Genomic DNA, 26566 nt, shown 5'->3' with positions numbered 1-26566 from the left:
TCTGGCTAAAATACATGGTCAACATACTGAGGTGATTTGTGTTGTGTGCTTATATGTGTATGTATGTGTGTGTTAGTATATGTATACATTTTTTAGTTTGAGGATTTTGGCCACACAGCATATACAAGTCATACTGCTTCAACAATACCTAACTTTTGATGAACAAGGGAGTGTGATGCCACTGCTCTCAATTGCATTTCTTATTGTGATGTTGGTTTCTCTGGTGTCACAGATAATAGGTTATCCAGGTGTTTTTTGAATACATCTCCATTTCTCAGTTTCTTTCGCAAAATATTGTAAAGCTGTGGGTTTTCGAACCCTAGACTGTTGCAGTATATGATCCTGATTTTCCATAGGAGGGTGGGACCTTAAGGACTATGAAGTGACATCCAGTTCAGCAATTAGTATCGCTCTCAATACCAAAGTTTGGCATGCACCTTTCATGGGTCTTCCATGTATAGATAATTGCATATCTTTCCAGTAAGTAGAATTTTAATGCTTTCCAATCACTTCCAATAGCTTTGCTATTACATCAAGACAGTCTTCTTTGTGAAGCATTGTTGGATTGTTTCTAGATCTGCTCTTAGTTTAATACAGTTAGGTGACCTTAGTTGTGAGCAGCAGCTTTGGTGACCAAAGACAAATGTTTTCCACAAAAGCAGCATGGTTTCCTGCTCAATTATATTTATATATGGCAAAAAGGAGACTAGATGATGATGAGGATGTGTGTGTGTGCATATATGTATAAATATATCTACATATATTTATAGGTATCAACAGAAATTTATATCATCATCATCACTATCATTTGACATTCATATTTCTTACTTATACAGGTTAAACAGAATTTGTTGAGGCAGATTTTCTAGGGCTAGATGCCCTTCTTTTTGTCAATCCTCACTTGTTTTGAAGCAAGGTAATATTTTCTCATAGCTAGATATGCTTTTCATAGAAGACTAGAAATGAATAATCTTGCCTGTCTGTTGATCATGCTCATTACAACTATCACATGGTGTATAGACAAGTGTACATACAAATACACATAAACATGCACACACACACACACACACACACACACGTGTGTGTGTGTGTTTGCATATACCCTTGTGTGTGTGTGAGTTTAAAGGGATATATTATCTGGACGGATACCGTGATAGCTAACTCTCAGTTATGTTGCAGGATATGGTTAACGATATCAATTCGTAGTTAATGTCTATGACTACTAGGAGTTGTCACTCATGCTGTAAATTTCTCTGATGGGTAATACCATGTTTGCTTCACTGGATGGTAATATTATCTGGATAGATAGATAGATTGATTGATTGATTCATTCATTGATTCTGTCTGCCAAATCCACTTACGACTTTGGTCAGCCCAGGACTATTGTAGAAGACACCTGTTTTATACACAGGGTATTTGGGCTCAATTTGGTAATACTTTATGTTTCTCTTTTTCAAGAACAGCTTGATGTATTGGTGATCAGTCAACAGTATTGGACAGCATAAAGATTAAAATTGTAGTTGAGAAAAAGTTAGCTGATATGGAGGACTGGAAACCATCTGAATATTGGAAAAGCGTTACCTGTATCATGATGATTCACACTGATTATCAAAGTGCCGACATCATGACTGCTGCTCAATGCTCTGTGAACATTGTAAAGGCTGTAAGATATGACATGGACAGCTGTAATGAGGACTGCAAAGCCATGATCAGCAGGAAGGGACACAATGGGTGTTTTGATTGCACCTGGATGCCAGAATTTATCCAACAACTGCAGGACAAGGTGATGGAAAATCCAGTGAAGGAAATTTGGGCTTTGGTGAGAGGAATGGGTGTTGGAGTAGCTTCCATGAATCAACTGGCTTTGAATGAAGACTTTTGCTACCACTTGTACAAGAGACACAAGGGACAAATTCTGACAGTCAAGGTCCTGGAGAACCACTTGACAAAAGCAAAGAAGCTCCTGAACAAGCTAAGGTATTCTGTTAAGCCAGGTATAATTTGGTTCTTCTCAGATGAAAAGAACATCTGCAGGACAAATTGCACAACACTCAGAACAGCAGGTGACTTGCCTACAATCCATGTGATGTTCCACATATGAAAACCAAGTTACTCCAAGCTGTGATAGTCTTTGGCAGTGTCTCCAATGAAGGTGATGCCATGCCACCTCAGATCTTTGAATAGGGCCTTAGGCCCAATTCAGATGGCTATGTGAAGCTGCTGGAGACTGGTCAAACTCTGGCTGGAGAGGGTTGCTGCTAGAAGACCATATGTGTGGCAGCAGGATATAGCTCCCTGCCATACTTCAAGACAGAGTAGAAAATGGTTACCAGAGAATTTTTATGACTTCACCAGCCTCAATTTCTGGCCTCCTAATTCCCCCATGGATTACTATGTGCAGGGCACAGCTAAAAAACATCAATTTCTGCCTGAAACACCAAGGCCAAGCTTGTGGTCAAGATCAAGGAGGTGTTTAAAAGATGTTCCCAGGAACACAGAAGCACATGCACCAAGTTCTGGAGCTGTCTCAAGATCATGGTGGAAGCTGAGGGCAGCTACTTTGAATAAACTGCTTTCTCCCAGCCATAATTGAGTTGATACTTTTTTTTATATTTTAAAATACTTTGTGTTTGTATGGGATATTATGTTTTCTTTTTATTTTATGTAAACTGCCCAATTTAGCTCAAACACCCTGTATATGTGTATAGGCACAATCATTGATGCGTGGTTAAGAAGTTTGCTTCTCAACAACTTGGTTTTAGGTTCATCTCACTGAGTGGCACCTTGGGCAGTGTCTTCTACTATAGTCCCAGGTTGACCAAAGCCTTGTGAGTGGATTTGGTAGGCAGAAACTGAAAGAAGTATGCTGTATATATATTTGTGTGTGTTTGTATCTTTGTGTCTCTTTGTCATGACATCATTGTGTATTTGTTGTAAATGAATGTCATTCATCATCATCATCATCATCATCATAATCATCACTTTAACATGCAATTTTCTACCCGTGCATAGGCATAGGTTGGATAGAGTTTACTGGGGCAGATTTTCAATAGCTGGATGCTCTTCCTAATTCCCAATATTCTGTGAATACATGCCTGACTGTGGGGAAATATTACCTTACTTGGAAACAAGTAAGGATTGGTGATAGGAAGGGCATATGGACATGGAAAACCTGTTTCAACAAATCCCATCTCACATATGCAAGCATGAAAAAGTGGATGTTAAATAATGATGATGATACATATCCACATATGAATTGTAGAGTGATTTAAATATCCATATACATATATATCATCATCGTTTAACATCCTTCTTCCATGTAGGACAGGAGCTGGCCAGATAGAAAACTACCCAAGCTTACTGTGTCTGTTTTGGCAGGGTTTTTATGGCTGGATGCCCTTCCTAACACCAACTGCTTCAAGAGTGGACTGAGTGCTTTTTTACATGGCACTAGCACAGACGGGGTCAATTTTGGCATGATTTTCACAGCTGGATGCCCTTCTGAATGCCAACCATTTTACAGTGTGGACTGGATGCTTTTAATGTGGCACCAGCACTGGCATGGTCACCAAATTGTAAGACAAGGAATTCTGAGAGGGGTGGGGGCATTGGATAAGGGATCTTGTGTCAGATGATGAAAGGTGACAGAGGCAGAAACAGGTGTCTTGCTATAGAGGAAGGGGCATTGGAGGAGGTGATCTTGTATCAGATGATAAAAGGTTAGAATGTGACAGAGAGAAATGCATGTGTGTGTGTATGACTATTTAAGACGCTCTAGAATTCATGTGTATATTTGAAGGTTAGGCTGTGTGTGTTGACCAAATGATCTTATGGTCCTGAGTTTGATTTTTATGTTGCTTCAGTCTACTTAGCTAAAAATAAGTACTTGCTGATTACCTGTGCAGCTCTGTCACTCATCAGCTGTTACATTCTGGACAATCTACTGCTTCAAGGTTAGCAAGACTGAAATGATAACAATCTGCATGCAACTACATAGGCACCTAAAGAGATTAGCAAAAGCATTGGTATGTTGCTGTCAAGTCATACTTTGCAAGTGATGGCTATGCTTTTTTGTATGTCTGTATGCTTCTAGTGGCAAGTGTTATTCACTGAGTATAAAAACAGTATGAAAATAGATTCAACCTTCACTTGACAACTCAGATTTCATTATTTTTTCCCTGTTTTTGCTTCAAAATAAATGATATTTCAAATTGAACCATATCCTATGCAGTGTTCCTTCTAAGCTTGGTGCTTGTGCATACGCACGCCTGTTTTACAAGTGGGAAAGAAAAAAATGTATGCACACAAATTTTCCAAGATGAAATCAAATTCTTTTTAATTGAATTTGAGTAATGGTTGTGTATCAAAAAATTAGAGGACATATGATTCAACATCAGTTTTTATTAGTTTCTAGTTGCAGCAAGCATCTTGTGTCAGTTGGTCTTTTCTACTGATTCTCTTAAAACCAACTTATAGAATGTATCAAATTTAGTTTATGTACTTAAACATAATTCCAGAATATACTTTTTATTTAATATTTCAGTCTTTATTCTATTAATGGTAATTGTTGTTGTGATGCCTTCACTGATACAAACACTGTAAACTTATGATAACAAAATAGAATGATTGATTCACTAAATATCTACTTGTGTCTATACTGATTCATTTAAAAAAAATTTTTTTATCAATTTCAGTCAGACTGGGAAAAGACTGATGGCTAAGTGTCGTATGTTGCTGCAAGAAAATGAGGATTTGGGGAAACTTATCGCATCTGGCAGGACAGCAAAGCTTGAGGGAGAAATAGCCCTGGAGAAGACACTTGTTCAAGAAATGAAGAAGAACCAGGCCGGTTAGTTCATCTGCTATTGTAAAATTGCATCTTTGTTTACTATTTAATATTTTTATAACATAACTTTTGGTGAGGAACTAATTGGCTATATACAAAAGGGGGTATTTCTTATACTGAGTGGAAGAATTGGTATCAGCTGATGTTTCAGAAACTTTTTGCAGCTAACATCACAATGACATTATTGTTATACCAGTGAACAGGCAAGAAACATGGATAGTCACAATAATTACTTGTTAAATTTTAATATAGGTAGCAGTAGGTGTGAGTATTGGTGTATTTGTCTATTGATGTACAGTCAGTGTTTAGAGACGTTACTTTTAGACTTGCTATCATATTGGCATTCTTTTATCTGTGTGTATATGTGTATATACTTGCATATATGTGTATGAATGTATGTTTGACTGTGTGCACATATGTTAACCTGTTCATATATAGTGTGTTTATGCTTGCTTGTATATATGTTTGTCCCTGTATATGTATATGTTTACCTCTGTATGTATGTGTTTTATGTTCATTTATTAATTTTACATTTTCTTAATGCTATCAAGGGTTAAACAAATATATTATTGAAGTATTGGTTTATAGCTAGCTACCCTTCCTGTCAATAAACCTTTCTTGTTTTTCAAGTAAGTGATCTTTTATTTCATGTCATTGAAAGCATGAAGTGAGCAATTTGTTGACAGAAGTAACAACAGCAACACCATTTGTAATTTATGACTTTCATAGAATGTAAATGTAAACACACACAAACATATAATTATCATCCTCAGTTAATGTCTACATTCCATAATGGCATGGGCTGGATAGCTTGACAAGAGATGGCAAGCCAGAGAACTGTGTCAATCTCCAGTGTCTGTTTTGGCGTCTTTTTGAAAGTTGGATACTGTTCCTAATACCAGCCACTTTATGGAGTGTTCTTAATACATTTTTTGTAGCACTGGTATTAGTCTCTAAGTAACTTGCAAGAAAAGATCTCCCTAGCTGAATGTAAGTACATTATTGAGGGAGGTGGTTTTATGTCAGGTGTAGAGAGGTAAAGTGTGATAAAAAGATAAGAACAGGTGTTTTGCTGTAGAGGAGATACAAGATACATGGCTACCCCAGCAGGAATGGGAGAAAGCATGGTGGAGATGAGGTATTAGAGTATAAGGTCCAAGAAGTAAGATCAAGAGAAAATAGATACAGAGAGTCAAAGATGGCTGGGTGAACAGGTTTGTGGGAGAGTGAAAGATTGTGTCATGTAGTTAGAGACAGGGATAAAGGTAAATACAGTCAGTCAATGGTGAAAATGGCTGGAAGTGTGAGCAGTGGTGAATCTTGATTTGGGGGTAGTTTAATGTGTGTGCGCACATGCGTGTGTATATTTGCATATATATGTATGCATGTGTGTGTGTGTATATATGTGTATATATATATATATATATATATATATATATATATATATATATATATATATGATGCAGCATAAAAATAATCCTTTTGCTTGTCCAGCAGTCCCTATTAAGACATAAGCAGAGATAAAAGTTTTTGTTGCATTTTCCGAGACTAGTCCTAAGCTCAAGTATTCTGTCACATACTCTGTCCACCTTGGTCACTTTATCCATCCATTTCTTTGCTAAAAATATGCCTGCATTTGGGACCAGATTTAAACTATGGGGAGCCCAGGGGTCTTCAAATTCAGTGCCCCCCCCCCTTATACACAAGAATTAAAATCTTGGAAAACTAGCCAATTATAATTCAAAATTCATGTATTACATGTTAGCAGAGAATGTCACTTTATAGATACACTTTTTAAAATTGAAACTTTTTCTCACACATCCACTTTTGTGGATGTGTGAAGGAGAGAAGAGCAGGGTAAGATATTTTTCTCTGATGCAAGTTACAAATGTTTCAGAATGTAGAATAGGATAAAATGACAGAAAAGTACAAAAAAGAAAAGTATATCATTTTAGTGATTGTTAGTGTTCTAAAGGCACAATGAGTGTGTGTGTGTGTGTGTGTGTGTGTATGTGTGAGAGAGAGGCGGGGGACAAACATTCAAAAGAGGTGGATTTAAAAAATTTGTTTTAAAAGAGCTTCTCTTCATTGTTTTGCAAGGGAAAATCCTGACATAAATGGAAAATTCCAATGTATATGACAGCTATTCCAAATGTATGCTTTTCCAGTTTCCTGTAAGGAGTAGTGGGGCACAATGAGTAATATTTACTGCATTTTTCACCTTGAGAAAAAAATTTTTTTTCACATGTTCGCTATCAAACAAAAACTACATCAGCCAAACAAATGATCTCTAAATGCATTAAAAACACTGTAACATATTTAGAGTACTATTTCAGAAAATCATCTCTGTTCTCTTTGAGCATATAAAAGGCAAATTTAGTTGGGGCAAAATGAGTGAGACACAATTAAGTAAATGCCCCTTCAATTCTCCAGAATTGCATTTGAAAAAAAAACTCATACACATCAATATCGATTGCTAGACACCACAAAGATCAGAAATTCAACAAAGATTTCAAATATCTAGATCAAATGAAAGAGAATCATGGAAAAATGGCATATGAAATTAACGAAACTCAACATAAAATATTTTCTATAGTCTCTTCACAATCTGTGGGAATGGCTCTCAGCAGAATTCTGGTTTAAGCACCTCATAACCATTTTTTAATTTTTTGAAATATTCAGAAACTTTTTGCGAATTTACGTGCTACAAAAGGGAATTCATATGACTGAAAAAATATTTTTTGGTTTTTCAAAATTTAAAAATGTTACCATCTAGTATTGTTACTACTTATATCTTGTTTAGAGATTTTAGAACTAGCTACTTCTCTCATTGTGAGATCAGTGGTTGTCTGCCACTTCTCTGTTTATATATTGTGAGTAGGGACTATTAACTGCCATCTCTAGCTGGCAGGTATCCAAAGACCATGGTCTACTGCACTTGCCAAGCTGGAAGGGAATGATTTGCTCCCTTACTCACAGCATATCAGACACAGGTTGTGCGTTGTTAACCAGATGGAAAAGATATTTTCCTGGGGTTAAAATGTAGTAACACAGTTTTGTATAGTACAGCCATGTTATAGTGGTAAAAAAATGTTACCATCTAGTATTGTATCTACTTATATCTCATTTAGAGATTTTAGAACTAGCTACTTTACTCATTAAAAAAATTTTAATTTTTTGATTTTTAAAAAAAATCAGTTTAAAATACAGACAGTCCAAATTTTTTGCTTAAATCTCAGCAATAGATCATTGAATGTGTTTATGGGAAGAAAGATACTGAAAAACATCAATACATCAGAGTGACAAACAAAGAGGGTAGCAGATGGTTGTGAGATGTGCTAAAAATAACAACTAAATAACTCTTAAATCACACACAAAAATTTATTTTGGTTTCTTTCATAGTCATATGAATATCTGTGTGTAGAATGTGAATTCAGAAAAAATTTACCTGGTTCTCTTCCTGATACATTGATGCACCATGTTCGTTAAGGAGAAGAAATTATTAAAATTAGTCATTACTCATTTTGCTCCAACTTTGCCTTTTTTTTTTTTTTTTTTTTTTTTTTTTGAACATTGAAAATTATCAAATTGGATATTAATATGGGAAAAATTGATGTGTAGTGCAACAGAAAAGAATATTGCTTGTTAAACACCAAAAAATATGTAGATATTTTATTAACATTTTCATTTACATATCTGACTATGTTTCAAACTCTCTCTACTGCAACAACATCTATGGTGACCAATGTTTACTCCCAAAGATGATACAACAGTACAAAATGGTGATGCAATATTTGCAATGTAATGGTTTCAAACAGGTAGTGAGAAATTAAGAAATTGGTAATTGGATGAAATGCTTAGCGGTATTTCGTCTGCCGTTACGTTCTGAGTTCAAATTCCGCCGAGGTCGACTTTGCCGTTCATCCTTTCAGAGTTGATAAATTAAGTACCAGTTACGCACTGGGGTCGATGTAATCGACTTAATCCCTTTGTCTGTCCTTGTTTGTCCTCTCTATGTTTAGCCCCTTGTGGGCAATAAAGAAATAAAAAATACTGAACCAAAAAAAAGATAAAGATTCAATTTAATGAAAATCATGTGAACATGAATGCAATAATTCTAAAGCTGAAAAATGCTTTGAGCTGTTGGGAGACATAATTTGATAATTAAAACAAAATTCAAAGTTTAAATTTTCGAACATTCCTTACTTGCCCTTTCCTAAAATAAGACCAGTTTTCAATGCCTCACTGAAATAATGAAGTTTACATGTAGCAATTTTTGTGTGTATGTGAGTGTGTGTGCATGTGTGCCTTTATTTGCCACTGGTCGTTCAAAGGTCATTACTCACTCATGCGTTAAAACAAGGAATTAAACTTCTTTCTTTCAATCTAATTCTTTATCTCTATATACATTCATACATGCTAACACACCCATACATTCATTCATTTTCAAGAGTGGTCGATTTTTCCTTTTCTCTGTCATAGCGACACCAGTCCCCAAAAGGAAGTTGTATGGGAGTAGAAAAAGTTTAGCTACTTTTGGGACTGGTAGCAAATTATTATTTTTTTTTCAATTGTTGTCGCTAAAGTGGAAAAATTTATAGTTATTTATCATTAAAGTGATTCCATTATGTTTTTTCAAGATGTCAAGATGTTTGTAATTTGAAAGACAGCCTCTTTATACAAGATTACTGGAAAGTGGATGGGCCTTCTTGTATTGAGTACACCATATCCTTCGTAGGAAGGGAGCCCATTGTCAAAGGAGGCCTGAGGCAATTGCACCCTTGGCACTCCCATAAATCCAGCCATGCCTGCACTCCCACACTATCACTGTTGCCTTCCCAGAAGATTTTATTCCTCTGTTCTTTGTCTGTGAGGTGTCTGACTTAGAGCTGCCTCCATCTTGCCTCTTGAACAAGGCACACTTCTACATGTCTATGTTCTAGATTTCAACAATCTCACCAGACCTACCTATCAATGTATATACATTGACTGTGGCTGCCCTAAGGATGTGGACTAGATGGTAAAAGTGAGTAGGGAACTGCAGCATAGATTTCAGCAGCTGAAAAAGAAGTTTACAGGAAAGTTTGCCTGTGAGCAAACTGCTCTTGCACATTATCAGCTACACAGATATATTACTACTGTTCAGCTGAACCCCCATTCACTCAGATCCTTAAAAATTGAAGGCCAGGTAAATAAAATAAAAAAATAATAATAGGCTGCATTGGGTGATATCATGTACTTCTAGTAGTAGAAAGGGGATGGAAAAATAGAGATGGGTGTCTGTAAATCTCTGAGTGGCTCAAATAACTTACTATGGAGTGAGAAGATAATGCTTGAAGGCTTTTCTACTTCAGACAATATAATGCTTGAATACATGCATATATTCTGAAAGAAAAACTATATTCTTGGCCTCAAATGAATTATGAGTGAGAAAATGGATTGCAAACACTTATATAAGTACATATTGTGTGGATGTTAATACATTCCAAAGGAAAAAAACTGTACTCCTGGCCTCAGGAAGACACGGGACAAGGTAGTGAAGCATGATCTTCAAACGTTGGGCCTCATGGAGGCACTGATTAGTGATTGAGACCTTTGGCAATATGCCATGCTTGAGAAGACCTGTCAAGCCAAATGAAATCATAGTTGTGGCTGATACCAGTGTCACATAACTGGTACCCATGCAGGTGGCATGTAAAAAGTACCTTTTAAGCATTAGGCCTCACGTAGGCAATGTGGCCAAGGCAGGTGTTGTGTAACTGGCACCTGTGTTGGTGGCACGTATAAGCACCTTTCAAACTTTGGGCCTCACAAAGGCAATGTGGCCGATGCCAGTGTCACGTAACTAGCACCTGTGCCAGTGGCATGTAAAAAGCACCTTTCAAGCGTTGAGCCTCATGGAGGCAATGACAAATGACCGAGACAATTGACAATATGCCATGCTTCAGTAGAAGTCCCATCAAATCAAGTGAAATTCTAGTCATGGCAGATACTAGTATCACGCAACTAGCACTTGTGCCAGTAGCATGTAAAAGCACTCATTACACTCTCAGAGTGGTTAGCATTAAGAAGGGCATCTAGCTGTAGAAACCATGCAAAATCAGACTGGAGTCTGGTGCAGCCCCTCAGCTTGCCAGCCCTGGTCAAACTGTCCAACCTGTGCCAACATGAACAACAGATGTTAAATGTTGATAATGGATTGCATTGGTGAAACATCAAATGGATGTTCTTTCTCTTAAGTATGTAATATTTAAGAGAGGGAAAGAAAGCAGTTAGTATAACTTCAATATTTGTAGATCTCAGTTAGCAAGCAATATATATTTACATGATGGGTTTCTTTCAGTTTCTGTCTACCAAATTCTCTCATAGAGCTTTAGGTGTATGTATATACATATATGCCTTATCTGTGTAGTTTGGTTATATACAGTTCTGTCAGTTCTAGTATTGTTGAAAAGTGAATTGATTTTTCTGTTATTTTATTCAATAATTGAATGCATTTTGCTATTATTTTAAATCATTTTTCTTGTCCTTTTTTCTTCTCTCTCTCTCTCTCTCTTTCTCTCTCTCTCTCTCTCTCTCTCTCTCTCTCTCTCTCTCTCTCTCTCTCTCTCTCTCTCTCTCTCTCTCTCTATATATATATATATATATATATATATATATATATATATATATAGTTCAAAAAAACAATAACAAAAAAACAAAAAAACAACAAAGTGAGGACGTGATATGGATAGTGTTACTGGACGCTCAGGAAAGGAAAGAGAGAGTGTATGACGAGGAAAATGGTACCGATGCCCACGAGGTTACATTATGAAAAGACCGGAAGAGGAGGTGGTGGGGGAAAAGTTCTTTCTAAGACAGGAGAGTGAAAAAGGGAGATGAATATCTGTGCGTGTGCGGAAGTCTGCGAGTGTGTGTGTGATAACAGAACGTGTGTGTGCGTATGTATGTGTGTGTGTGTGTGTGTGTGTGTGTGTGCATGGTTTGGTGGTTTATCTGTTAGTGTGTTTGTGTGTGTGTGTGTATGACATAGTGGAAGAAATTAGTAGCAGGACTGGTTAGTGGACGCTATAGACAGTGTAGGTAGAAGGTCAACAGGTGGTTATTTGAGTGTGTGTGTGTGTTCGTGTTTATGTGGGGTTGTAGGTGTTGGGTACGTGTGTGTGTGTATTTTGTATGTGCGCGTGTGTGTATGTGTATGTTTTCTGTGCGTGCATGTGTGTTTGTGTTTGTGTGTGTGTGTGTGTGTGTGTGTGTGTGTGTGAATATATATATATATATAAAAGTTTTTTTATCTATCTAATGGAGGTATTTTTAAGGAGTTAGTAGCGTTTGTACAGTACTTTAAATTTGTAAACCTTATTAGTTATGGAAAAATTCTCTCAAATATAAATTTAGCATTTTTGTCATATTTGAGGCAAGTTTCTCTTCTTGCAGACTGTATTACAGTCTGCCAGTTTAGGAATGAGAGTTGCAATTAATAATACATTTGATATTTCAATTCTGGTCAATGTTTGCTATATTAATCTAATAGCTGATGTTATGTTAGCATAGTTATTATTATTGTGACATAAACACAGGTGTGGCTGTGTAGCTTGCTTCCCAATCATGTGGTCTTGAGTTCAGTTCCACTGTGAGGCACCTGAAGCATCTTCCACTATAGCTCCAGGCCAACCAAAGCCCTGTGAGTGGATGTGGTAGGTGGAAACTAAAAGAAGCCTATTGTGTATGTATTTTAAATTTGCTTACGGTAACCTTTTGAGGTAGTATCCCTCTGAACTTTGCCCAGCCTATTCTTATTCTAGCAGCTATGCTTTCAGAACAACCACCCCCACTACTAATTTGGTCACCTAAGTAATGGAAACTGTCTACTACTTCTAAGGATCCCCACTGACATTTGAGAGAGTCTATGTTTTGTACATTCTTGGTGTTTAATGTACCTGCACAGCTACCACATGTAAAGACTACTTTCTCTGTTAATCTTCCAGTGATACTGCTGCACCCCTTATGTATCCATAGCTTGCACTGGGTGCACCTTATGGAGTTTCACTCAACACCTTTTGTACATATCAAGCAATACCATCTCCCTAAAGGGATCTGTGATTTATTTGTTTTCCTACTTATCAATACTTTGGTCTTTGCAGTCCGTGCTTTGCAGTCCGTGCTTTGCAGTCCATGCTGATGACCTGAATTTCCTTCTCCAGTTATGGTAGTGATACAGCAATAAGAACAAGGTCATCAGCATAGAGGAGCCCCCAAGGACAGCCTGTCTTAAATTTGTCAGTTATAGCTTGGAGGACTAAGATAAACAAGAAGGGGGCTAAAAACTGATCCCTGGTGGTCTCCTACTTGTTCACTAGATAAGGGAGTGGGGGACCTTGTCAAAGACTTTCTCCATGTCAACAAAAGCCAGATACAGAGGTTTATTTTTGGCCAACTATTTCTCCTGCAGTTGCCTCACCAGGAAAATAGCATTAGTGGTGCTTCTCCCTGGCACAGATCCAAATTGCATCTCATCTGTGCTCTCTTCCTAATTAACTAAGCTATGACCCTTTCTGCAACTTTCATCACCTGTTCCAGCAATTTGATGTAATTATTTCTGTCTAGAGCATTAACCTTTGTAGCAGTTGACTAAAATGCTGCTACACTAATCATTGAGTATGACTCCTTCATGGACAACCTGATTAACTATACAGGTAACCAAGTCATATTCCACTCTGCCAGATATTTTAAGCATCTCAGTGCTGATACCTGATAGGCTTTCCCTGTCTTCATATCCTTAATTGCTTTATCTACTAAGCTACTGTTAATTCGGATAGCCAGGCCCTATGTTGGGTTCACATTAGGTAGGATCTCTTTCTCTCATGCATTCTCTACATTTAGCAACCTTTCATTGTGGCATTTCTAAGCCTCCTTTTCAGAATCACTAATTGCAAGTGAGTCATCATCCATGCGCACACATTTCTCTCCTACCACATCATGGTCTTCCCTGATACACTGTCTTGCAATCCAAAACACTTCAAACCTCTGGTTCTCATATCATAGATCATTGACAAACTTCTCACTTTCTGCTTCTCCCCTGGCTAGTATACCTGTCTTCTAACCTCCCTCCTAGCTATCAGGTATAAATCTCTGCTACCACCATTCTTCAAGGCCTGTTTCTTGGCTCTAATGGCATTGTCTACATCATTCCACCACCACGTCACCCTAGGTCTGACTGGAACTTTGCACCACCCACAGATTTGGTCTGTGGCACCCCAGCAAACTGCCCTGCAGAAACTCCCAGTTGCTTTCAGCATCATCATCATCATCGTTTAACATCCACTTTCCATGCTGGCATGGGTTGGACGGTTTGACTGGGGACTGGTGAGCCAGAGGCTGCATCAGGCTCAATCTGATCTGGCAAAGTTTCTACAGCTGGATGCCCTTCCTAACACCAACGTCTCCAAGAGTGTAGTGGATGCTTTTTACATACCACCAGCACGAGGGCCAGTCAGGCGGTTCTGGCAACAGCCACGCTCAAAAGGTGTTTTTACGTGCCACCAACACATGTGCCTTTAAGGCGACGCTGGCAACGATCATGCTCGAATGGTGCTTTTCACATGTCACCGGCACAGCAGCCAATCCGTTGCCCTGGCAACGATCATGCTCAGATGTGCGTTTAACGTTCCACTGGCACGAGTGCCAATCAGGCAGTCCTGTGATCAACCACGTCAGCGATTTTGATTTCACTTGCCTCAATAGGTTTTCACAAGCAAAGTTTATTGTCCAATGTATGAGGGGTATCCATAAGTGGGCTGGTTACACCCACTGGCATAGGCCATGGGCTATGGTCTCACTTGGGTTGTTGTGTCTTCTCAAGCACAGCATATCTCCAAAGGTCTCGGTCACTTGTCATTGCCTTGGTAAGGCCCAATGTTTGAAGGTCATGCTTCACCACCTCATCCCAGGTTTTCCTGGGTGTACCTCTTCCACAGGTTCCAACTGCTAGGGTGTGACACTTTTTCGCACAGCTATCCTCATTCATTCACAACACATGACCATACCAGCGCAGTCATCGCTCTTGCACACCACATCTGATGCTTCTTAAATCCAACTTTTCTCTCAAGGCACTTACACTCTATTGTGTATGCACACTGACATTACACATACAGTGGAGCATACTGGCTTCATTCCTTGCAAGCTTATGCATGTCCTCAGCAGTCACAGCCCATGTTTCACTGCCATGTAGCATAGCTGTTCATGCACATGCGTCATACAGTCTACCTTTTACTCTGAGTGACAAGCCCTTTTGTCACCAGCAGAGGTAGGAGCTCTCTGAGCTTTGCCCAGGCTATTCTTATTCTAGCAGCTAGACTTTCAGAGCATCCACCCCTGCTACTAACTTGGTCCCCTAGGTAACGGAAGTTATTAACTATTTCTAGTTTTTCTCTCTGGAATGTGACAGAAGCTGTTCTCTGCACATTTTCAATGTTTATAGCACTTGAGCATTTGCCACATACAAAAACTATCTTCCCAGTTAGCCTCCCTTTGATAGTGCTGCACCTCTTATGAGTCCATAGCTTACACTGGGCACATCTTGTGGAGTTTCTACATACGCCTTTTCTACAGATCGAGCAGGGCCAATTACCTGAAGGGATTTGTGGTTTGTCTGCCTTCCTACTTATTAAGACTTTGGTTTTAGCTAGGTTGACTCTAAGGTCCTTCGATTCTAATCCTTGCTTTCACACCTGAAACTATTCCTCTAGTTCTGATAGTGACTCAGCTATTAGAGCAAGGTTATCAGCATAGAGGAGCTCCCAGGGGCAACCTATCTTGAATTCCTCTGTTATTGCCTGGAATGCTATGATGAATAAGAGGAGGCTGAGAACTGATCTTTGGTGGACCCCTACCCCTACTCGGAATTCTTCACTGTACTCGTTGCCAACCCTCACTTTGCTGTCAGCATCCCTGTACAGGGACCACCAGATAAAGGATCAGGGGACCCTGTCAAAGGCCTTCTCCATGTCAACGAAAGCCAGGTACAGAGGTTTATCTTTGGCTAGGTATTTCTCTTGCAGCTGTCTTACCAGAAATATAACATTAGTAGTGCTTTTCCCTGGCACGAACCCAAACTGCATTTCATCTAGACTGACTCTCTCCCTAATTAGTTGGACTATGACCCTCTCCGTGACCATCATTACCTGATCCAACAACTTGATACCTCTATAATTATTTGTATCTGAAGCGTCACCTTTACCTTTGTAGCAGTTGACAATGGTGCTGCTACACCAGTCATTGGGTATGACTCCTTCGTGTATCACCTGGTTAACTATATGGGTGACTAGGCTATAGCCAACACCACCAGATATTTTGAGCATCTCCGCGGTGATTCCTGATGGGCCAGGGGCTTTCCCTGTCTTTATACCCTTAATTACTTTCTCTACCAAGGTACTATCAATTCGGATAGCTGGTCCCTGTGTTGGGTTGACATTCAGCAGACTCTCTTTCTCCTATTCATTCTCTTTATTGAGCAACCGTTCATAGTGGCATCTCCAAACCTCTCTCTTTGCAGTCTCGTTTAATGCAAGTGAACCATCATCCATGTGTACACATTTCTCTCCTACAACATCACGATTCTCTCTCACACACTGTCTTACAACACGAAATACCTCAAGTCTTTGGTCCTCATGGTGCAGAACATTGGCAATTTTTTTTTTATCTGCTTCCCCTCTGACTAAATAAATATACAATTCCCTGATACAATTCCCTGCTACCACCGTTCTTCCAGTCGTTCCAAACCTGTTTCTTTTGTCTAATAGCCCTGTCAACAACATTGTTTCACCACCACGTTACCTTGGGTCGAGAGTGGACTTTGCACCATCCACAGATCTGGTCAGTGGCCCTTAGCAGGTTGTCCCGTAGAAACCTCCAGTTGTCTTCCACATCATGTGATGCTATATCCCCCTCTATTTCGTCAAAGGCTTCAAGTAATATGTCTCTAAATCTCTGTCCATTCGCAGGATCTTTAAACTTCCAGACCCTTCTCCTCCATGCTGGTCATCTTCTGGGCATCCATTTAGCCCTAAACCTGAAGTCGCTAACTACTAGTTTATGTTGTGGGTTACATTCTTCACCTGGGAAGGTTTTGGCATTTATAAGCAGCCATCTTCCCCTTTTTCTGGTGAGGATCTAGTCAATTTAGCTAGTGTGTCTGCCAGAACGGTAGGTGACTAGGTGACTGGCAGGTTTCCTGAAGTTAGTATTGCAAACCATAAGATCATTTGCATCACAGAACTCTAGCAGCCTGGTTCCCTCAATTGTGGGAACCAAAGCCATAGCCTCCATGTATGTCATGGAATCTCCCTACATGTTGTCCAACATGTCCATTGAAGTCACCAGCCACAAAGAGAAGGTCCCTGTCATTCGTCAATGAGGTAGTCTACAAGAGGGTGTCATAAAATCAGTCTTTCTGTCCATCAGGTAGCCCCGGCTGAGGAGCATAGGCCAAGATAATGGTTGCTAGCCCATGCCATAGCACTAATCCAATCTTAAGTATTCTATCGCATACTCTGACTACCTCGATTACCTTATCAACCTTCTATGTTACATATCTGGAGCTCCTCCTCCTTCTCTTTAAATTGCTCAAGTAGGGTGTCCCTGAATTCCTGACCATTTAGAGGATCCTTAAGTTTCCAATCCTTCCTTTCCAAACCAGTGTGTGCTTCTTGGAATCCTTCTAGCCTGAAGTCTGAAGTCATTAATAACTAATCTGTGCTGGGGGGCACATTCTTCACCAGGAGACGTCTTTGCATTTATGAACAACCATGTACCATGCTTTCTAATGAGAATGTAATCAATCTAGCTAGCATGGTCACCCAATTGATAGGTGACTGGCTGACTTCCTGGAGTTGGTGATGCAGGTCATTAGGTTATTCATATCACAGAACTTCAGTAGCCTTGTTCCCTCTTCATTTCGGAAGATACCTGGTTGTCCAACATATCCATTAAAATCACCAGCCATGAAGATGAGATCATTGTCATTTGTCTTTGAGGTAGCCTGTAAAAGAATACCATAAAAGTGGTCCTTTTTTTTTCATTTGGCAAACCCACCTAGGGGACATAGGCAGAGATAATTGTTGCTGTATACTCTATTGTGCACTCTGACTACTTCAATGACCTTATCAATCCATTTCTCTGCGAAAAGTATGTCTACACCACCTACCTTGTCACTGTTACCTTCTCAAAAGATTTTATACCTATGTGTCTTGCCCATGAGGAACCTGACTGGAGCTCCCCTTCACCTAACTTCTTGAATGCAGCAAACATCAACACCTCCATTCAAGTATCTCAGCAATCTTGCCAGACCTACCTTTCAATGAGCCTACATTGACGATATCAACTCTGAAAAGTGGAAAGGAATGTAGGAGGGAACATGCAAGGCGGGTTTGGCAGTCAGCATCTGAAAAGAAGGTTTCAATGAACGTCTGAAAACAGACATATCATATCAGTTGTTCTCGCATTAATCCATCAATATTCATTTATGTAAAAATTCACTGCCTCTATTGGAGGTAATGTAATATAAGTGTTAATATAAGCACTATTCATACAAATGTAAAAGGATAAGTAATTAAATAAAACAGCTAATTGGTCAATTCATTTGTAAGTAACAAGGAAATAGGAGGCTTGTTAATTGACTAAATAAGTAACGCAGTCTCTTTACTGCATGCAGTAACATGGATGAGACTACTGATTGGAGCTATGAGAGCCTTCTGGTACAGTGGACAGACTTCCAGTACTGGTGGTGGGGGCAGAGCCATGAGAGCTTTCTGGTACAGAGGAGAGATTTCTGGTACAGAAGGAAGATTTCCGGTACAGAGGAGAGATTTCTGGTACAGAAGGAAGATTTCCGGTACAGAGGAGAGATTTCCTTTGTACCGGAAATCTTTCGTCTATACTGGAAATCTCTCCTCTGTACAGGAAATCTCTTTGTATCAGGAATCTCTCAGCTGTTATAAATGAAATAGGTTTTAAAAACCCTTTGTAACTGTATTTCTGTTGACATATACTGCTTTTCTTACTATTTAATTTTTTAAATAATGAAGAATTTAGTAACTTCCTCGTTATTAAGCTGGTGTCTAGAACAAATTAACATAAAATTCTGATGGAAGATTTATAATTTACTTCGTTTTTGTATCTGGTTTGCAAGATTCTTTATGTGAACTTGTATGTTGAAGCAAATTAGGTTGTGTCTGGGGAAAATCACATTCGATTTCCACTCATTTATTATTTATATTTTTTTGTCCAACATTTTTGTTGCTTTTGCAACTTTGTCAATGGATGTTCATTCTGTCCATTATTGGAGCTGCATTTTTTTTGTCTGTTTGTGTGTATCAGTGTGCATGTGTGCTTGTGTATGCACATATATATGCATGTGTATGGAGTGTGTGTGTGTATATGATCATGTGTTTCTGTCTCCTTTTGTGTGTGTGTGTGTGTGTGTGCTTGTCTGTATTACCTATGTACCTATCTACTTACCTATGTATCTTTCTGTTTACCTACATATCCACTTACCTACCTATATATATATATATATATATATATATATATATTTACCTACATAACAGCCTAACAGTGATCTAAGTTTATAATTTAGATCACTTTAAAACAGTCTGTGTCATAGAACCAGTGGTGTGGTCTCAGGTAGGTTAACAATATTAACATTTTGTTTTAATATTTTTTCTTCTTTTTTTTTCATGCAGATTTAGACGAATTCTTGGCTGAGATTGATGAAGATGTTGAGGGTATGCAGAGCATGATATATTTATTGCAGCAACAGTTAAAAGAGTCCAAAGAACAGATGAACCAACTAAAAGAAGAAAATAAAAAGCTCAAAGCTCTTGTTCCTGTAAATGAAACTGAATGTGAACCAGCCAGTGAACAGTCAAATTCTCCAGCTATTTCTAGTGTAGCTAGAACAGAACAACCTGAGACACCAGTAACTGTTGCAGACAATGTGATGTCTCAGCTAGATTCTAACAATGATACAATTGCAGACAGTGTTCAACCACAGGTCCAAGACATACTACCGACTGATGACTATTCCCCACCTATGTTTGTTAATAAAGACAGTAAATACATTGGTGCTACTGATAATGATAGTAGTGTAGATAATAATAATGATGATGATGATGACGATGGTGATGATGATGATGATGATGATGATGATGATGATGATGATGATGATGAGGGTGATAATGATGATGGTGGTGACGATGATGATGGTGATGATGACGAAGAGGAGGATGATGAATTAGAGGAGGAGGAAGAGGAGGATAGTTGTGATAACAACACCATTACTAACACTACTATTGTGGAGAACAACATTAATTTAGCAGAAAATGTTGTTGAAGAAACAATAAATATGGAAATAGATTCTGCTGTTGATAATAGCATTCCTGCTGAGGAATCTAGTGAACTTGACAACAAGTGTAAAACTGATGAAGAAGCATGTGACAGATTGACACCCCACAGTGCAGGTTCATCTCCAACTGCTGATCCCAGCTCTTCTGAGACTGATATTACTGTGTCAACTACACAAATTAGTTCATTGAATTCAGTGGTTGTGCACTCCCCAACAACTGTACTGTCATCTGAAAGGGTGCCATCTCCTTTATTAAATCATAACTCTGGTTCCAGTCACTTCCAAACTTCACCTCTTCCTGTTAAATTTGGCACTTATGAAATTGATCAAAGCATGAGTCCAATTGCTAAAGAGTTAACTGAAGAGACAGTTGAACAGACACCTATGGATACATCCGAGACTGTTTGTGATGAGGCTTTAACTGCTGAAAGTCCCCTCTTAAACAGCCACAATAACAAGTGGACAGACAAAACTAGCAGTAATGTTATTTGTGAAGAGACAAGCCCAGTATCAGGCAATAATGGTACTATATCAGTGATGTCAGAAGATGAAGACAACTAATCAAATTGGCTTTTAAATATTCATTTCATTTGTTTTTAGTCATGTTATTTTCTTCATTGTAATTCAGTCATTTTTATTGTCACTTTTTTATGTCCCCACAAAAGATCACAATTCCAACTATTTCATCTTTATCCATTTGTCTCTGTCCTCTTCGATATCTGTCAGAAACCACTTTTACATATATGTAGTGTTCCTGAAACTGCCACTAAGATTCAGTAATTGGAAATGCAGAAGCAATTCCAGAGGTGTTTTTTTTTTCTTTTTGTTTGAATAAATTTCACTGAATGACTTTGACCCTACTTATCCTTGTTGTCAATCATTAAATATTTTTTTCTGTTAATTTCTAAATAGTCATCTCTGATGTTAATCTCTAGATGATATTATCTCCCCAGCATGTTAATATATGCAGGCTCCCCCTCTACCTCTGATTCTTATCAATCCTTACAATTGCCAGCTTTTTTACCTCACAGTAATGTCACATTTTGATCTTTACTTATTTATGATATCAGAAATGCTACTGAGTTTCAATTGTCCAATTCATGTATCAGCTGTCTATTTTAGATGTTGCAAATTTAGTCTAGCAAATCTTAAAATACATTTTATCTAAAACATAGCTTAATTAATATTGCAAAAGGAGTTATCTTAATTTCAGTAGCTATCATTATCATTTTAGGAACACTACTTGTTCCTTACATAGGTTTTGTGTTCAGTCCCAACTCATAGCCAAATGATGCTTGTGGAATTATTTTGTTGCTTCTAATATACATGTATTAGTTTCTGACTTCATTACACTGGCTTACAGGCAAACATTTTTATAGTTAACCGAACTGTAGATGTCCCTCCATGGCAGCAAAGGCCTTGTGTGATGTCTATTAAAAACCCATTTAAGTTTACTCAAAACTATTACATCTTTCTACTTTTCTCTGTGACAGAACAAACATCAACAAACTATTGATATACTTTGACCTTTAATCTGTCTCCAATTGTTTTTGTCACTTTAGAAGTATGATGTCAAATAAATTGTTTTTCTTTTTATATTTTTTCAATTCCTTGTTCTTATTTCATACTCAGTATATCCTAGAAACAATGTATGTCTGAAAATGTGAAGAAATTGGATGTTATTATATAGGACTTCAATGTGTTTTTTAGCAAGTGATTGCATCTCATAGTACAACTAAGCGGGTCAAATGACCTCAATCTTTCAACTGTCGACAAGAACTGAAGCTGCTTCTGCAGCTATTGGACTCCACAACTGAATCAATCTTATCTCTCATCTAGGTTGTCTCATAGGATGCCCCAAGACTGTTTCCACACGTTTTCCCCATTCATCTCGATCTTCCATAATGGTCCTCAGTTTCTTTACCCCTTCCATACCAATATCCTCCAGCAAGTTGTCAATATAGGTCATCTCCCTCCTTCCTCTCTTGGTTTTTGCTTCTGTTGGTTGCCAGAGTACTAGCTTGTTAGCAATTTCATTGGTGTGTCTGGTGCAGTGTCCAGCTAGCCCCATCCTTCTATGCTGTATCTTCAATGTTACTTTTAGTAGTCCCTGGAATAAGTAGGCATTTGTTGTATGACTCTTCCAGGAGACATTGAGTGCCATTCTAAGCATCCTTGTATAACAACCATCCAACTGCTTCTTCAATGCTTTAGTGAGAGTTCCTGTTTCAGCCCTGTGGAGAACAGACTCCACTGTTGCCAGAAACAACCTCACTTTCAATTTCCTTGCTAACTTTGAACTCCAGACCTTTCTCAATTTATGGCATGTGCTCCAGGCAAGAGCTTTCCTTGCTACAATGTCTTTTTCAGCACTTTGTGTCCACACACCAAGGTATTTGAAATTTTCAACTACCTTCAGTGACTTACCATCTCTCACTTTCACTGACACAGGCATTTCATGTTTGAATACTTGCAGCTCTGTTTTCTGTGCATTACAGAACAATCCTACCTTCCCCGATTCCTGTTCTAATCTGCTCAGCACCTCATGTGCCTAATCTGTCCTCCCTGTTAGTAATGCCAGGTCATCAGCTTAGTCTAGGTCAGTTACTGTTACTGCTTGATACCGTCTACTTCTTTGCCTATGCAGTTTGAATTCCAGTTCTTCTTCCTTGCCCTCATACGTTCTACACATTACATAGTCCAGAACAATGGCGAAAAGATAAGGTGTTAGCGTGTCGTCTTGTAATACTCCAGCTTTGACTTCAAAGTATTCCGACTCTCCATCAGGTGTGATCACTTTCACTCTGGTGTTCTCATACAGCTTACTTATTGCTCTCAGAATTCTTGGTGGAATATCATATGCTTTAAGTATCTTAATCATCATTCCTGTATGTACTGAATCAAAAGCCTTTTTAAAGTCTACATAGATAATGATAGCCTTCCTGTTATGGCTCTTAACTCCCTCTATCAGTCTTCGAAGTGCAACAATGTGAGATGTTGTTGACTGTCCTGACCTGAATCCATTTTGATTTAGTTGCTATTGTTTGTCTATCTTAGGTAGTATTCAGTTAAGCATCATCTTGTTGACCATTTTTGCAACAATGGAAGGCAGACTGATCCCTCTGTAATTTCCAGTATCACTTAGGTCTCCAGTTTTGGGCAGTGGTAGCAAGTCTATCTCAGACCATTGTTCTGACTTCACATTGTCATTTAGTAGTTTGTTTGTAAATTCAAGGATGATGTTGTCTAAATCACATCTGGTGGGATGTTGTTAGGACCAGTTTGTTTTCCTTCTTTCAGATTACATGTAGCTCATTCTATTTCTTGTTTTGTGAAGTCTCCATTCTCGATTTGCAAACCGTCAACTATATTTTCTGTTTTCTGTTTCACTGTCAACTTCTAGATCCTTCACAAGTAAGTTGTAGAAATGAGTGTACCACTTCTTGATTCTCTCGTCCTTTGATTTCCCACTGATGATTTGCAGCTTTGCGACCAGTGATGGAGTTAATCAACCTCCAGTTTTCTCCATTGCTTACTCTTTGTGTCTGCATTTTCGACCTGGGAGATCATTTCATCCAGTTCCTCTTCTTGAATCTCTTGATACACCTGTTTTAGACCCTCTTTCTATCTTTGTAAAGTTTGTTTAGTATCGTTCTTGGCAGCCTTTTGATAGTTGCTGAATGCCTCTTGTACTTCACTGCATGCTTTTTCTACCCTAGGATCATCAGCTAACTTTCTCCATTTCATCCTCTTCTTTATCGGTATCAGTTTTGTTGCCGCTTCTTCATTTGATTGCACAAACTTGCCATATTGCTCTGTAACAGTATCCCTGTTGTTGGATAGTTCAGCAAATCTGTTACACACTGTAACCATATAAAGCCGTTGAAGTTCTGTATTTCGTAATGTAAACCAATCATAGCATTTTTTCCTTGCAGGAGTTTTGCTTGTCCATAGACTAAGATGTAGTCTGGCTGTCACTAAGCGATGGTCACTCCCCTACGCTGCTAAAGGGTAGGGGAGTGACCATTAGCATGTAATCAATTTGGGATTTGCTACCATTCATGTCAGAGATAAATGCCCTTTGATTTTCCTTTCTTTTTCTTGAATAGAATGTTTGTGATGCAACGATTACATTCCGCTGCATGATTCAGGAGAAGCTGATCATTCTTGTTGGTCCCCTTCTGGAATGTGTAGTGAACTGCATCCTCATCCAAATGAGCATTAAAATCACTGCACTCTACAGTAACATGGTGTTTTGGTATTTCATTGGTAACATTTGTCAGTGTTTCATAGTGCTCCTCTGCATCCTTGTTTCCTTCAGTGGTTGCATAGTTGATTATTACTGTGATCGATGGGTTTCCGTTGATCATGGCTGTGACTATTCTGTCATTTAATGGTATTACTTCAGCCAATGCTTTCTCTGCCAAACCATTGATTACTAATCCTACCCCTCCTGCTGCAGCACCATTAGTACTTCTCCATGCACTTGTTGTTATTAATGTGCAGCCTTCAAGTCATTCAATGAGAGTAGGGTCTTCTTCATGCACTATCTTGTGTTCAACTACTCCAATGATGTTTAGTTTGCATTTGTTAAAGTTGCTAGCCATCTCTAGACGTTTCTCTTTTTCCTTAAGTGATCTTATTGAGTGTTCCAATTTGCAAGTACTTTTTATTCATAAGTTTGATTCCTCTGTTCTCGCCATCAGCTACTTCTCTTCCAGCTGGATTTTAAAGAAGTACCTTCATCAGTCTTTATGCGACTTACTTGAACATTTGGAATGTCTGAGTCAGGTGCTCTAACCCTGGTGCTGTTAATGTGTGGATTCATAGAGGTTTCAGTTGCACATACTATAGGATTCACAGAGCACTGCTCTATGTGGTCCTGTAGTTTCCATCTAATTAGGAATATTAAGGTCTCATCCACTGTCTTGTATTCAAGATCCTCTGCATGACATCCTGCTAGTTCAAAGCCAGGAATCTGATCTGTTAGGTCCTGCTGATAGCTAAATCCACGCCCTGCTGCCAATGCTTCGATTTATTGTTATTAAGGCTTTGTCTGTCTCCTACCCTTTGACCTGTCTGGCCTGGTAAGACCTGCCTGAAGATTTCTCTCCCTCCAGCATAGCTCCCTGGGTCAGTGGAGCACACAGGCACTTCACTGCGACGAGGTACTTGAATTGGCCGTTGACTACTCAGTAGTTCTTCCGCCCTTTGACGCGTCTTATTTTGCATCCCACAGGGTGTCCAACAATCACCCTCCTCACCAAGCAAGCTTGATGGGATTGCCAGTTTAGTCACTGATGACCCAACATCATCATCATCGTTTAACGTCTGTTTTCCATGCTGGCATGGGTTGGATGGTTTGACTGAGGACTGGCAAGCCAGGAGGTCACACCAGACTCAAATCTTATCTGGCAATGTTTCTACAGCTGGATGCCCTTCCTAACGCCAACCACTCCGAAAGTGTAGTGGGTGCTTTTTACGTGCCACTGGCATGGGAGCCAGTCAGGCGGCACTGGCATCAGCCACGTTCGGATAGTGCTTTTTACGTGCTACCGGCACAGGAGCCAGTTGGGGTGGTGGGGCTGGCATCAAACATGTATGGATGGTGCTTTTTACGTGCCACCAGCATGAGAGCCAGTCAGGCGGCACTGGCATTGACCACAACTACAATTTCCATTTGATTATGATTTTATTTTTGATTTTACTTGACTCAATAGGTCTCCTCAAGCATGGTGAGTTGCCCAACGATTCAAAGGTACTTTTTAAATGGGCTGGTTATGCAATACTGGTGTAGGTTACAGCTGTGATATCACTTTACTTGTTGGGTCTTCTCAATCACAGCATATCTCCAGAGGTCTTGGTCTTTTGTCATTGCCTCTGTGAGGCCCAACATTCGAAGGTCATGCTTCACCACCTCATCCCATGTCTTCCTGGGTCTCCCTCTTCCACGGGTTCCTTCCACTGTTAGGGAGCGACACTTCTTCACACAGCTCTCTTCATCCATATGCAGCACATGACCATACCAGCGCAGTCATCTCTCTGGCACACCACATCTGATGCTTCTTATGTCCAACATTTCTCTCAGGGTGCTTACACTCTGTCATGTGTGCACACTAACATTATACATCCAGCAGATCATACTAGTTTCATTTCTTTCGAGCCTATGCATGTCTTCAGCAGTCACGGCCCATGTTTCACTGCTGTGTAACATGGCAGTTTGCACACATGCATCATACAATCTACCTTTCACACTGAGCAAGAAGCCCTTTGTCACCAGTAGAGGTAGGAGCTTTCTAGACTTTGCCCAGGCTATT

The 26566-nt window shown here is 39.0% G+C and overlaps 2 protein-coding genes across 2 annotated transcripts in view; one reads left to right on the top strand and one right to left on the bottom strand.

Moving 5' to 3' along the window:
* Window positions 1-21109, top strand: part of LOC106869968 (uncharacterized) — a 252719-nt gene extending 231610 nt beyond the window's left edge. The window contains exons 7-8 of the mRNA XM_052974843.2: window positions 4695-4849; window positions 19588-21109. Of these exons, the coding sequence (XP_052830803.1) occupies window positions 4695-4849; window positions 19588-20810 (1378 nt within the window). The 3' untranslated portion in view covers window positions 20811-21109. The remainder of the gene's footprint in view (window positions 1-4694; window positions 4850-19587) is intronic.
* A 971-nt stretch (window positions 21110-22080) lies between these two features.
* On the bottom strand, window positions 22081-22704 carry LOC149131817 (uncharacterized). The gene has a single exon (XM_089366410.1). It carries the CDS (start codon window positions 22702-22704, stop codon window positions 22081-22083), a length of 624 nt encoding a protein of 207 aa, XP_089222536.1.
* Between the last annotated feature and the right edge of the window lie 3862 nt (window positions 22705-26566).

This window comes from Octopus bimaculoides, chromosome 19, assembly GCF_046866305.1.
Source record: "Octopus bimaculoides isolate indiv1 chromosome 19, ASM4686630v1, whole genome shotgun sequence".
Classification (NCBI taxonomy): Eukaryota; Metazoa; Mollusca; class Cephalopoda; order Octopoda; family Octopodidae; genus Octopus; species Octopus bimaculoides.
Note: the sequence above shows the minus strand (reverse complement) of the source record. Positions and strands in the feature narration are given on the sequence as shown.